The sequence below is a fragment of the Cynocephalus volans genome, chromosome 1 (genome assembly GCF_027409185.1).
Source record: "Cynocephalus volans isolate mCynVol1 chromosome 1, mCynVol1.pri, whole genome shotgun sequence".
NCBI classification, from domain to species: domain Eukaryota; kingdom Metazoa; phylum Chordata; class Mammalia; order Dermoptera; family Cynocephalidae; genus Cynocephalus; species Cynocephalus volans.
The window spans coordinates 24,639,386-24,653,561 of NC_084460.1; the positions used below are offsets into that span (position 1 = coordinate 24,639,386).

The 14,176-nt window shown below is 41.5% G+C and overlaps 1 protein-coding gene across 1 annotated transcript in view; it reads left to right on the forward strand.

Moving 5' to 3' along the window:
- The window catches only part of DNAAF9 (dynein axonemal assembly factor 9), a 145,957-nt gene that overhangs the window by 56,212 nt on the left and 75,569 nt on the right, over positions 1–14,176 (forward strand). Inside the window, exons 11-16 of the mRNA XM_063100122.1 lie at positions 5,182–5,263; positions 6,196–6,232; positions 9,448–9,535; positions 10,731–10,807; positions 12,823–12,867; positions 13,270–13,315. Coding sequence (XP_062956192.1) covers positions 5,182–5,263; positions 6,196–6,232; positions 9,448–9,535; positions 10,731–10,807; positions 12,823–12,867; positions 13,270–13,315 — 375 coding nt within the window. The remainder of the gene's footprint in view (positions 1–5,181; positions 5,264–6,195; positions 6,233–9,447; positions 9,536–10,730; positions 10,808–12,822; positions 12,868–13,269; positions 13,316–14,176) is intronic.

Sequence of the window (14,176 nt, forward strand, 5' to 3'; positions counted from 1 at the left end):
AAGGGGAAGTGATAAAAGAAGGAGTTTTGGAACATCAGGAAGGACAAGAGAACACAGTGATGAAACCAGTGTACACTGAATTATATACTTTAAAATGGTGAATTTTATCTAAAAAATGTTGCCCCCCCACCTTGAAAAAAACAAACACCCAATGTACACCCACATTGTAGATAGCATAACGAGTTTCTATTCTTAGGTCTGTATGACTCCAAAGCCAAAGGGCTTTCACTCATTAATTCAGTAATCCTTACTGAATGTCTCTTATATGCCAGTCACTGTTATAGGTGCAGGGATAGTCATGGTCTTTGCCTTCAAGAATCTAAAAAACTAATAGGAGAGTCAGCGATGATGGTGCTATGAAATGTTTGGAGCAATAATTACCTGTCCATTACACACCTATTAAAATGGCTAAAATTCAAAACACTAACAAAACCAAATGCTGGTAAGGATGTGGAGCAACAGGAACTCTAATTCATTGCTGGTGGGAATGCAAAATGATACAACCACTTTGGAAGACAATTTGACAGTTTCTTCCTTTTTTTTTTCTTTTTTTCTTATTGCCTTATTTTCAATCGCAGAATATTAATCAGATGAAAAAGAATAGAAATGGCTACATTAATTACTAGTTTCATGAATTGGAGCAGGACTTCCTGGCTATCCCTCAAGGCAATGGCTCAGAATCCATAGGAGGCTTTGGAGATACTGCAGAGACCGATGTTGAGCTGTGTGAAATTGAGGACTTGTTAATCAGCTTCAGTGATTTAACTTGTCTGAGGGAGATGCAGTCAGAGGTGCTGCAAAGCTATTTGAAAATGTCATGTCCATTGGAGAAGCAACAAAAGAGACTGAGGGATTATGCTGGTCCTTCTCAGGATTCCCTCTAGTAACTCACAGGGTGGAAACAGGTTATAAAACATGGTTTGATCTGGCGCATTTGTTATGTCATCATTACACGTTGGTCTTGCCAAGACCGATACAGGCTCTGCATTGAAATACCCATACATAAAGCTTGACTGGCTGGGTATGTGCTGCCCTCGATCCTGGCCCTTTTCATGCAAAACTATCTGCAAGTTCACCTAGCTGCATGGTATCATAAACTAGAAAGACATGCTAGGGCTAACTGCATCCAGGTCCTGATTGCCCAGCCACCCTCCTTCACGTTTTTGATTAGCTCATATATTATTCATTCACAGCAGTTGATTTCTCTAAGTCAGAATGTATCCCTAAGATGACTGGAGAAAAGGAACAGGGGGCCATGGCATCCCAGGTAGGGATGAAATCTGTACGCAATGCCATGCCATGCTGAGCACTTCATGGTCTGACTTCTCTTACTGGTCTTTGCTTTACATTCTTGGTTCCAGCCACTGGAACCGAATCACTGTGTGGGACATTCCCATGTGCGTTATGCTGTGCCTTTGCACATGCTGTCTGCTTGGAATGCTCAGTTTACCCCCTCTTTTACTAATCCTGTAGGACCAAACATATGTTCCGTCTCTCCCAGGAAGGCTTCCTGATTTACCCTCATCGTACATTGAATTGTACCCTTCTCATCTCCACTTCTCAGTAATACCCTATGTAGTTTCTGTCACTTCTACTTATCATATAGTTACCAGTTTATGTCTACCTTTTTCAAAATTATGACCTCATTTAAGACGGGGGTTTTCTTTTTCATTTTTGTACCTCAAGGCCTCACACAGGGTGTATAGTTAGCATTGAATAAATAATTCAGTTTGGCAGTTTTGTATAAAACTTAACTGTACTCCTACCATAAGATCCAGCAATCATGCTCCTCAGTATTTACTTAAAGAATAAAAAACTTATGTCCATACAGAAACCTGCATAAGGATGTTTATAACAGCTTTATTCATAATCCACCTAACTTGGAAAAAACCAAGATGTCCTTCAGTAGAGTAATGGATAAATAAACGCTGGTATATCCATACAATGGAATGTTATTCAGTGATTAAAAAAAAAAAAAAAAGAGCTATCAAGCCACAAAAGATGTGGAAGAACTCCAGGATTCGGCTATCTACATTGAGTGGACAAAGATGCCTTTATTTAAAGAAGGAGCACTGAAAAGAGTCAAGTTGAATGTGTATGAATTCCACTTCAGACATTGAGTTTGAAATGACTGTGAGATACCCAAGTAGAGCTGAAGAGTCAATAGATATATAGGTCTAGGGTTTAGAGGACTGGTCTGGGCTGGAAGTAAACATTTGATACTTCTCTTAGTATGAAATGGGTAGTTAAAATGAAGGCTGTGGATAAGATTATCTAGGTATGTATTTTTGGACCAGATATCCACTGAAGCTGTTTTGAGGTTCTTTCTGATTTTTTTTATAGTCTCCCAGCAAAGCTCACAATTGGTTCAAACTGACTTAAAATGTTTTTAAGAGTCATGCTGTATGGCACTAAGGTTTAGCCTCTTAACCAATTACTATTGTATATGTGCTGCCGAAGCGAGCACTTAACCAATTACTATTGTAACTACTTAAGAAAACCCAACCTTCTTTCCTGAGAAAAATGTTGACTATGTGTAGGTACCATTTTATTGGCCTACACCTGTGCTGGTGTGTTGATCTTTTGACTAAGACAGACTTCAAATTTATGTGCTGAAGTGGACACAACTGAAAGAGAACTTTGCCTTTTCACATCTGGAGTTTAAACTGTATGGCTTTCATTCATTCATAACACAAAATAGCTACAGTACAGCAACTTCCCAGAATATCCAATCAAGAAAGAAAGAAATCCATTTTTGCAAGATAGGTATTTGTGGAGGAGGAGGGAAGCAAGATGTAGCCCTCTATTATGTTAAATAATCAGTAAGAAAAGTATTTGTCGTTGAAGGTTTCTGTGTTATTTTACTCTGCTCTATTGCCCTAACTGGGATCATTTCCTTGTATCTTTGAAGGTTAAGGTATTAAAATACAACTTTCTTTTTAAAAAAAGGACACGGAGTAACCTTAAATGCATATTGCTAAGTGAAAGAAGCCAAAGCCAATCTGAAAAGGCTGCATACTGTGTGATTCCAACTGTATGGTGTTCTGGAAAAGAAAAAGAAAACCCTGGAGCCAGTTAAAAGATCAGTGGTTGCCAGGAGTTTGGAGAGAGGGAGGGAGGAAGAATAGATGGAGCACAGGGGACTTGTAGGGCAGTGAAACTATTCTGTATGATACAGTCATGGTGGACACAGTCATTATACATTTGTCCAGACTGGTAGAATCTACAGCACAAAGAGTGAACTCTAATGTAAACTATAGGTTTTAGTTAATAGTGATATTGTATCAGTATTCATCCATTGTAACAAATGTAACACACTAATACCAAGTGTAAATAATAGGAAAAACTGGAGTGAGGGAAGGAAAGGAGGTATGTGGGAACTTTGTACTCTATTATCAATTTTCTGTAAACCTAAAACTGCTCTAAAAATATAAAGCCTATTAATAAAAATAATTAGCCAGGTTCTTTACACAACTTTCTGGGGACTTTTGTTGCTATATCTTTCTTTTATATACATGGAAATCCATCGATATCAAGGCATTTCCATGAGATCTGGTCCAGAGGTTGGGGGGCCCTAGATTATGATCTTTCCTCTTCAGCTCTATTCCAAGGTAAAATACTTATCTTTTCCATTTCTCTGCCATTTATGAGTAATTTACAAATTAATAAGTGTCATGCAAGACATGCAAATCCAGGTAATTTGAGCAGTTTTACATTATATATATGCAAATTCTATTGTACCAATTTATTATTTTAAGTAAATGTCAGTAAATTTGACATTAGTATGTGCTTACCCAAATTTATGACATGACCTAATAAGTAAGTGAGTTTGAAACACATGACACCTTTAAAAAAACTTCTAATAAGCGAAAGTTTGGAAATCTAAGGAACATGTTTTAATTGTGGAAATATACATATTAACCAACAATATGAAATACATTCATGAGTTTTCATTCATCGTCATGGCAATATTGATCATGTTCATTGCAGTGAATTATAGATCAGTCAGAATAAGTTCTCATGTCAATTGTCTTTTCTTTTCTTTTTTTAAATCTGTTTTGTTTTGGCGGCTGGCCAGTAGGCGATCTGAACCTGTGACTTTCGTGTTCTGAGGTTGCGCTTGAACCACCTGAGCTAACTGGCCAGCCCTAAGTTCTCATTTCAAATCTGTAACTTGGATTCACATTATTAAAGAAAAAGGCCATGTATTCTGGTGCGGCTCCCTTAAACAATAGAGTAAAATAGAAGAATATTTGTGTCACATTAAGGTATTTTATATATATTGTACTAATTTCTGTTCCTTTAGCTCTTGTGGCAGAATTTTTGCATTTTGTAACTGCTGTCCTAGGAACCCCTCATGAGATGTTGGATTTTCAAAGGAGAAAAGGACATCCATTTTCTTTTCTTGTTTGGCAGCTGGTGGGTCTGGGGATCTGAACCCTTGCCCTTGGTGTTATAATACCACGCTCTAACCAACTGAGCTAACTGGCCAGCCCTGCATTTTTATCTCTGTATAAGTGAACACCTTAACAGAGAAGAAGAATAAAATTTTTAAAACCTAGAGGAGTGGGCCGAGCCCGTGGCGCACTTGGTAGAGTGCGGCACTGGGAGTGCTGCGACGCTCCCGCCGCGGGTTCGGATCCTATATAGGGCTGGCCGGTGGCACTCACTAGTTGAGTGCCGGTCACGAAAAAGGAAAAAAAAAAAAAAAAAAAAAAAAACCTAGAGGAGTTTATCATTTTCTCTTCTCAAGGGCTGTGTACAGAGATGAAATACAAAAGGAGGTGGGGACCCGGGTCCACCCTCCTTTCCTGAATTTGTAGCTGCCCAACACCTCTGCCTGTCATGTCAACCAAGGTCCTCACTGAAAACTCTGAACTGAGTATTAATGGCAGTCAGAATCCAAACACATTGCCTCTTTTTTCCTTTCAAATTGTGAATTCATTAACATCCAACAGCAACCTCACAATATAGCCAAGGTTTAAAAAAAAAACAAAAACACGCACAAAATATGCCTTTGGAAAAAACAACTACTAAAGGTGATCTTTTCCCTATTTATTTAAAAAATAATAAATCTGTTTTGGTAACATAACATTTACTTCCATTAACTATGTACCACTTGTTTCTCTAGCAGTACATGCCTAAGTCCTTGCTCCTTTTCTATTTTTTTCTGACATCCAGGTAGCACAGTGCGTCTCACCAAAGGGACCTCTTGCTTGTTCAAGAACATACTTTTTTGGAGCTACTCACATTCCATACTTGGGTAAGTTCCTGTAAGTCATCATCTCATCAGCTTACCTAATGAATGGTTTCTCCCATGAACTAGAAGTTAATGTATGATTTACTACTTTGTTCAGAACCTCATGATACCCAATTTGTGGGCCTCCAACTTCCACTCTCATTGCAGTTGGAGAGTTGATGTGTCTAACATGTTTCTCACAGAATGTATTTCAGGAGAAAAACTATTGGTTTAACCTGTATTAAGTCTAATCATGTATAAGACACTATGCTTAGTGTCAGAGGGAAGGCAAAGATTGAGAAGGCCTAGTTTGAGACAGCAGGAGGTATGGACTGCATTGGGAGTTTGGATGACTCTGCCAGGTGCCCACCCAACTGTTCTTGTGGGGAAGTGAGAAAGGGCCATGACAGAACGGTACCCAGGAACTGGGAACAAACAGTGGGGACATTCAGAAAGGCTGGGCTGACTGGGGCTTCCCTGCTTGCTGGGGGTAACCAGAAGCTACAGGTATCCAAAAAGACATGGAGAAGAACCTCTAGAATGAATGGGGATCTCAGCATTGCTACACAGAGGAGAGTATATCGGAAGTCAGGTTTTCTCTCGGGTGTTGTTAAATAAGCCAGGAAACTCTGGAAAGATGTATGACTTGAGTCAGATTAATTAAGGAGATAAACAGAACTGAGCAAGTTTACTGAAAGCTTAAAAAATAAAAATGAAAGCAGAAACATTCCAGAGCCTATGATTTTGCACATCTTCTCTGGTGTTTGGTGATAATGCCAAGTAGCTTGTAGAAGTGGGATATGTCAGGGGTGAAGGTCCTGGTGGATACTGTATTTAACTTCAGAGAAAAAAATGTTCCTGACAATGACTTCAAATTAAATTAAGTACTTCCAGCTTCCTTGTGAAGTATTTGCATATCCTGTGTCACATTCTTAGTAAATGTTGCTCTTTCACAGGTGATAACCATAAGCTGCCCAAGAAAATGGAACAAATGTAAGTCTTCATGTTTATTTAGTTTATTTATTCTTTCTTTCTCAAAGTTGACTTATCAGTTGTGTTGTCCTTTTGTGGCTCCCTTTTGAGATCAGCAGTAATTAGGATATCTGGTTTAAGAGGTGAACATTGCTATATAGTTTCCCAGGAGGTCCCCAGCCCCTGTCTCTCAGTTTGGAATCCAGGCGCAGGACTCATCTATCATCTGCTCATCTCTCCAGAACTCAGAGACTTCCTACCTGCATATCCATGCATTTGTATTATGTAACTCCTCTTAATATGTTTTCTACATAGTTCATTTTTTACTGGGGGTTTTTCTAAAAAATAAAACATCCTGAGATCCTTTGGGAGAATCCTTGTGAAACCCCATCTGATTCTGAGGAGTGTTTTCTCTGGATCTGACATTCAGGCTTATGGAACAGAGCTCGGATCTGAACCCTGGCTGTGCAACTTTAGGAAGTTCATACCTAGTGTTGACTTCTCTTCCTTCACATATAGCAGGAAACCAAAGACAGGCAGTAGACTCATTAATAATGAAACTACTGAATTCCGGAAAGCATCCTCCTTTGGAAATATGGACAAAATAGAGTTCTATTATTACCTAATTAAATACCCCAGCGTAAGCCAGTAGGGTCTAGACCAGTGCTTCTCAAAGGCCAGCAGTGACAGGCCACAAAGAATTATCTAAGGATCTCTTAAAAATATAGATTCCTCAGGCTCAATCCCGGATCTACTGAATCAGAATTTCTAGGGTAGGGTCCATGAAGCTGTATTGGGGAAAAATATAATGCAAATAATTATAATCATACTACCGAAAATATGGATATAGAGAAAAGAAAATAAGATCAGCCATAATCCCTCTTCTCTGGCACTACCCAGTAGTATATTAATACTTTTTTTAAAAATGCATTTAGGTTTTATGTTGATGTAATTACAGTGTGTACATAGTATTTAGGTGGGTTTCCTTCACTTTAGCAGCAAGTCAGCCATTTTCTACGTTCATGGGGATAACCTTGCTTTTTGCTTTTGCTTGAGTGCCTGCTGTGTGCTTAGCCACTGCCCTGGATTCTCATTCTGGACCCTTAGACATTTTACCTAAATCAAATCCACTAGTGCCCTGAGTTCAGGACTGGTATTGAGGGGTACTTGTGCCCAGATGGGGATATGTTAAATCACAGAGTTGGTGGAACTTGGACCTTGTGGAGTCCTAGTGAAGGTGACAGCAGCGCCATCCAGGGCATTTTATGAGTCAGTAGTCAGCCGGCTTTTTTATTGAGCTCTTGTCTGAAGGTCTGTATGGGAGAAGGTCAAGCAAAGGTGAGGCCTGACTCATCACTAAGTGATGTTTGGATCAAGCTGGGGGAGGGGGGGCGGGTATCTTTACATTTCTTTGGGGTTGGCCTTTATAAAACTTCACCCTTAGTGTTAAGGTACGGAGAATTCTGGTCTCACCTAGAACTGGCCAAGCTCATTGGCAGTGTCCCTGTCAGGTACCTTTCTACCAGGACGTACCTACTGCCCTGGCCTGGCCAACAACCTTTAGGATATGTTGATTCTTAGAGCTGTCATTTTGTTTTATGAACTTTCTCTGTCACTTTTTCTTCAGCCCAACTCAGATCTCAACTACAACGTAGAGGTGTGATGTAGGAGCGAAGGAGGAAATTGAAGGAGATTACCATGTAATGTGACATAGTGGAAAAGCACCAGGCTGAGAGCAGATCTGAGTTTGGGTCTGCCATGGATTTTCTGTGGCCTTAGACAACTTATTCTACCTCCAGAGGCCCTAGTTGCTTCTTCTGTAAGATGAAAGGATTAGACCAGATTATTTCTGTGTTTCTTCCTGCTTTTCAAACTGCTTTCAAGTCTTCCTTTATCTCTTAACAAAATTCTCAAAGGCTTAAAAATAGACATATTCTTAGGTGAGGCCTTGTCAGTTCCTTGCCACGCCCCTCCCCTTGCCTTTTAGGTCCTCCTAGACGAGACCCTTCTCTAAGAGGAGCCTGGGCCTCCTTCCCCTAAAGCAGTAGTTCTCAACCAAGGGCAATTCCCATACCTTCCCCATACCTCTCAACCCCTGGCATCTGTAGCTAGGTCTGGAGACATTTTTGGTTGTCACAACTAGGGGGTGCTACTGGCATCTTGTGGGTAGAGGCATAAGACACTGCTTAACATCCTACAGTGCACAGGACAGACCCCACAACAAGGAATTATCCAGCTTAAAAATGCCAAGTTTGAGAAACCCTTTGCTAAATAACAGACTTGGATTTTCTGAGAACCTTCATGGCAGTTCCAGTCTGGCAAAGAAACAAACTTTCTTATAATGATTTTAGGAAGTGAGAAGTCAGAAAGAGCAAGATTTGGGGGGAAGGTAGAGATCCCCTCAGAAGCAGTCTTTGTTCTCCAGATGAGCAAGCTGATGGTTTACAGTGATTTAATTTGAATTTAAGTGAAACCCAGTCTCTCCCCAATCAGGTAATCTCTCTTGCCCCTAAGCTCTCCCACCCTGAGGTTCCAGTAGGAGCCAGCTGTCAGCAAATTTGGTGAGGAGACAACATAAAGATGTGGTATAGTTAGTTCCTGGAAATGCAACAAGTCTGTATCATAATACTGAAGGGATTCCTGGTCTGAGGGTAGTTGTTCCTGCACATAGAGGGGCTAGGGATCCTATATAGTTTTATTCTGTTTTGTCACAAACAGGGAGGGTTGGTCTTTTGAGCAGAGTTCAGAGGAGGTGACATTTCTTAAGACGTTTTAACAAGAGCAAAGTAGAAATCAAACAAGGCACATGACTTTTATTTTATTTATTTTTCTTTTCTTATTTATTTATTTATTTATAAATTGAACTATAATTGATTATACATATTTTTGGGGTTCAACATTGACGTATGTTGATCAAATCAATATTATTAGCATATACATTATTACAAATCGTATTTATTCTTTATGCCCCTTATCCAATCTCTCCCCATCACCTCTCACTCCCTTCTCCCACCTCTGATAACCCTAGATTCTTCTCTTCTTCTGAAAGAATAACAGTTACTCAGTTGATTTGTAGGCACATGACTTTTAAAAAGTTTAGAAATCAATGAGTTCCATTTTTGTACTTTTCTCATTTTGTTTAGAAATCGCTTTCTTAGGGACTGTTATTTATGTGCATGCAGCTTTTGATGACACCTGGTGATGCTGTAGTTAACCATTATTTTTTGTTTTTAAAGTAGGCTCTTGTCCCAGGTATATGCTGCTGTTATTGAGGCTGTCTTGGCTGGCATTGCATGTTATGCTAAAACTTCCAGTCTAACAAAGGTAATTTAAATACCATGTTTCTCTTTCTGTAATTGTTATTTTAATGTAAAACATCTTATCTATCTGTTTATTCTTTGGACACCTTGTGGTACTCACTTTTGTGTGAGCTTGGGCCTCTTTGGCACCAGGCAAAGAGATACCTTTAGAGTGCTGAGCTTCTGCTGCCTGTGACTGTGCTGCTGTTGTCTTATGAATGACAGCTAATTAGCACTTCTTTGTAGACATCTTGTGTTTAAAAAAAATCATTCTGTAGCATGTTGCTTTGTTTAATTGTTTAAACAAAAGACTTTTGAAAATAAAAATTAATGAAAAATATAGGTTATGTTCTACTGTGAATTTTAATAAAGTTAGGTGTTTGTTTTGAGATACATAATTTGATTTCCTATAATTCACTGTTTAAAAACAGCTAAAGATTAGAAAATCTTACTTGCCTTTCCTAGACAAGCACATGTGTTCTCGTTCTCTGACCGTTATCTTCCTTGCTGTTTTGCGGTTAACCTGCCCTGCTGAGTTGGATTCCTATATCTGACCCAGTAAGGAGATGAGAAGAGTCGGCTTGATGCCTCCCAATGCCAATAGGACCTTTCCTGAAGGAAGCCATTTGACATTGGAAAGGTTGTGTATGCTGTAGATATCAGAGAGACTGTAGCCATAGTCACCAGCTTCTCACTGTCTCCCCTCCTCACTGAACTTGAATTTCTGGTACTGATGTGGGATTCTCAGCTCTTTAGCTGCTAAGTGGTAGAGGCAAAGCAATGGGATGTCCTTTGATAGCAATTCTCACACCTTTGTTTTTCAACTGATCTTTTGTAACTCTAGCTATTTGAATATTCTTAGCATCTGGCAGAAACTCTGAGGGCAGTGTCCCTCCCCTACAGTCAGGGTAGATGGGAGGAGAAAGCATTTTTTCAGTCTTCATACTCCACTGGCATCATCCCAGCTGATTACATCTCTTCAGGTAGATCAGGTTCCAGTGCCCACATGCCTGAATGTAGTTTTTCCTGTGAACCCAGCCTGAAGTAAGCAGGTGCCTATTTCTCTTAACACAATGCTTTCACTTTAATCTATTGATGTATACAGGGTAGTCACATAGAGGGGCATGCCACAGTATTCTTAGGGCTCTGCCTTTCAGTGAAGTGTATACTTTTTGCTGCTGTGAAAGCTAATTGTCTCTGTTTTGGTAATGATTTTATAGGCCAAGGAGGTAGCAGAGCAGACCCTGGGATCTGGCTTAGATTCCTTTGAGTTGATTCAGTTTAAGGCAGCCCTACGGTAAGCAATGTCTCATGTTTTTATGAGGAATTTTTTAAGTTTGTTTTTAAAATACTCTTTTGTCCCTTATGAATTATATTCCATTTCCCCTTTGAGAAGTGTTGCAGTAAAATAATCGGATGTATAAAAGGGAATCATTCATGATCAGGCCTTTATTTGAGAAGCCAAGAAGCCAAAGATGTAGGAACTATATGAGAAAGAGTCACACACATTCTGAGGCTAGAATGTGAGGCAAATTGATAGCAGAACGACAAGACACCTGACAGGCCCAGATTCCGAGATTAGAAAGGTAAAGCTGGGGACCTGAGTTGTGAGGTTTATTAGACACGGGGGCCCTGGCATGTGAAGGTAATCACTGCTTAGAAGTGATTTGCCCTAAGCCTCATCTGCCTAATCAGATGGTAGAAACCCTGGGCTTGGCCATGTCTCAGGGTCTAGATGTTTTGGGAATCTGGCTTCCTGGTGGTCTTCCCATCACCTCTCCCAGCACCTCACAGTGCATCTCTATGGGGTCTTTGTCCACAGCTAAATTTTAATGATCCAGTCCAGTTAAACCACTGTCCCACATGAGGACCATTTTGTGCACTTTTAGGCAATGGATACAAAAGACAACAATACTGGGGAGTTTATTTAAGAATACTTCTGGGTGTGCCCTATGATGCCTCATTCTATGTCCCACATTTTCTTACATCTGTTGCCCTGGCTAGTAAGAGGGAGCATTTGAAAGACAAGTCAGTCAATTGATCTAACAAGAATTCTATTGCTTCAGCTCCAGGAGTGGAGGAAAAAGCCAGAGCTCTGTGGTATAAGGCTTTAGGCTTCAAGTTTCCTTTCCTGTGGGTCTTCTGGCTCTTGTTGCTCTGGCCATGAAAGGGGGGTGCAGGGGGAGAGGAAGCTTGCTTCCTTACAGCCTTGTGCTGCCCTGCACTGTCTGTTTCTGGCAGACCTGAGTTTGAGAAACTTCCTTCACTTTCCAGCTATGTGACCTCAGACAAAATAGAGAACTCTCTGTATCTGTTTCCTCAACTACCCATCTTGTAGAGTGATTAGGCATGTAAATGTTAGCTGCTGTCACGTTGGGGTCTTCTCTGTTACTGTTGACATGACTGACATAGTCATTCCACTCATCCTTTCCTTGGGCCCTTTCCTAGGCCACTCAGCCTTCCCAGGGCAGGCCAACTCTCAATTCCAAGGCCTTCTAGGCCTGGGTGTACCACCCTATCTGGAGGAAGGCACATGGAGAAAATGCCAGGCAGTGGGAGGAGAGTCTCTACATACAGGCCTACCGCCTTCCCTCCACAAGAGTCACTTCACTGAGGACCTTCGCACTGCATCAAATTAGCAGATCTCCTGAAAGGGGAAGGAGAGGGGAGCCATAAACACACACAGGAAGTTAGTGTGTGACCAATCAGTACTTGGTAAGGCAAGAAATTAAACTTAGACAATTCAGAAACTTTCTTTTACAAAAAGAGTAAGCCAGAAAGATTTTCTGGTTATTCCTCAGCTCTGAAGGCCCGACCCTGCCCATGGCTCCACAGCAGTTGACTGTGAGGAGCAGAGACATGGCCTCTGCTTGGGTGCACAGCAGGGATGGCAGCTTGACCCAAAGGTGGGAAAGAGGAGAAGGATCAAGGCAGTATAAAAAGGCTGTGGGGCAGGAGACTTTGGGCAGTGAGGGTCACTCCTACTCTGCAGTGGGCAACAATCCTGTTATGTCATTCTCTCCTGCTCTGGTTCAAGAGTCAAGTCAGCCCTGAGAACCTGCACAGAGGCAGGGCCATCACTGGAGTCATACACTGGCCCCGTACATGCTGATGGTGTGGGACCCTGGGAGAGGTATCTCAAGTATCTAAGGTAAATCTGTGTAAAGCAAGGATGACACACACCTCGCTGGGTGGCCTTGAGAATTCAGAGCAGGTACGCTGCAGAGGCAAGTGTCCAAGGAGAATACCAACGCAGTAGTCAGCAAAAGCAGACTGATTTTTGTTTTGCTTTGTTTTGTTTTTGGTCTACAGATCAAAGATGACTTTTCATATACATGCTGTGAATAATCAGGGAAGGTAAGTATATGATTGTGGTACATCCTCATATGGGTCAAGTTTTAGGAGCATGAAGAGAGGAGAGGCTGCCTTGTAGTGACTGACATAGATGATCTCACGGTTCTACACCTGGCAGTGACTTCACTACAGCGTTGGGCTTGGGGCTGGCTGTACACAGCTGTGCACCTGTACCCTGAGTGCTTCCCTTGAAAGGCTGAGGGGCGGGGGTGTGGGTGGACATAATTCACCTCATTGGCCGACATACTGATTCTACATATATGCAACCTGGTGTTTTGAAAATCCCTGAGAGTAATCTGAGTTTCTGAGTTGTCATTGCCAAGCTGAAAGAAAGAGAACGTTGTAAATTTCAGTACAGTTAAAAATTCTTGCACATATGTCTCTCCCATCTCTTTCCTCTTCTAGAATTGTGCCTCTGGACAGTGAAGATGGCTTATCCTTTGTGAAGACGGTAAGCAGAGTTGTTATGGGTCAGTTGGCTGGGAATGGCCCATTAGAGGCACATCTACAAGGGGTAAGGTGGGAGTGGGTTAAGGTCTTGGGCAGCCCACCTGCTACTTGAGCAAAGTGGTCTGTTCTCAGGACTGTCTCAGCTGCAGTGATGGGGATCCTGTATTTTCTGAGGATACCCAGGCAGCTGTGCCAGGCCCACCAAAATCCACACTCTCATGCCTAGGCTTCTCCAGGGTCCAGAAGCTTAACTGAGGGGCAGGGGCACCTCTTTGTAAGGTTATGAAGCCTTCTCCAAGTAACTGAGATTGCTCTGACCTCATGTGGAAATGTGAGCTGAGAACAAGCCTACCTCAATCAGCAGATCAGCGAGTTTTCAGTGGTTTCTTTGCATTCTCAGACCTGCATTGATGCCCTTAACAGAGACCTGGGAATATTAATTAATAAGCTAACAACAATCAATAGGGACCTGGGTCTCCAGTGAAGTGGGTTAGTCAGAGCAAAGCTTTTCAACCCATGTGCTGGGGCCACACTGATATGCCAGGGGAATGGTTTACAGACGCACTGATATATTGGTCCCAGGAGTGGTATGGCCTGGGGGAGCCAGAGTTTCTAGGCCAGTTGCTGCCGGCTGCAAGCTGAGTCCTCCATTTACCCCTCTGCATCCTGATGTGAAGAAGGTTGGCAAGCAGTGCATGAGAAGATGGTGGATATTCAGTTGGACTCTGGTTGTAGTATGTGTGGATACAGGTTATACCTTGAGTCTGTTCTGTGACCACCGCCTGAGCCTTAATTCCACCAAGCTTTGGTCACGGGGTGCACAGCTGTGAATGACTTGGTACAAATGCATCCCTATCACTAT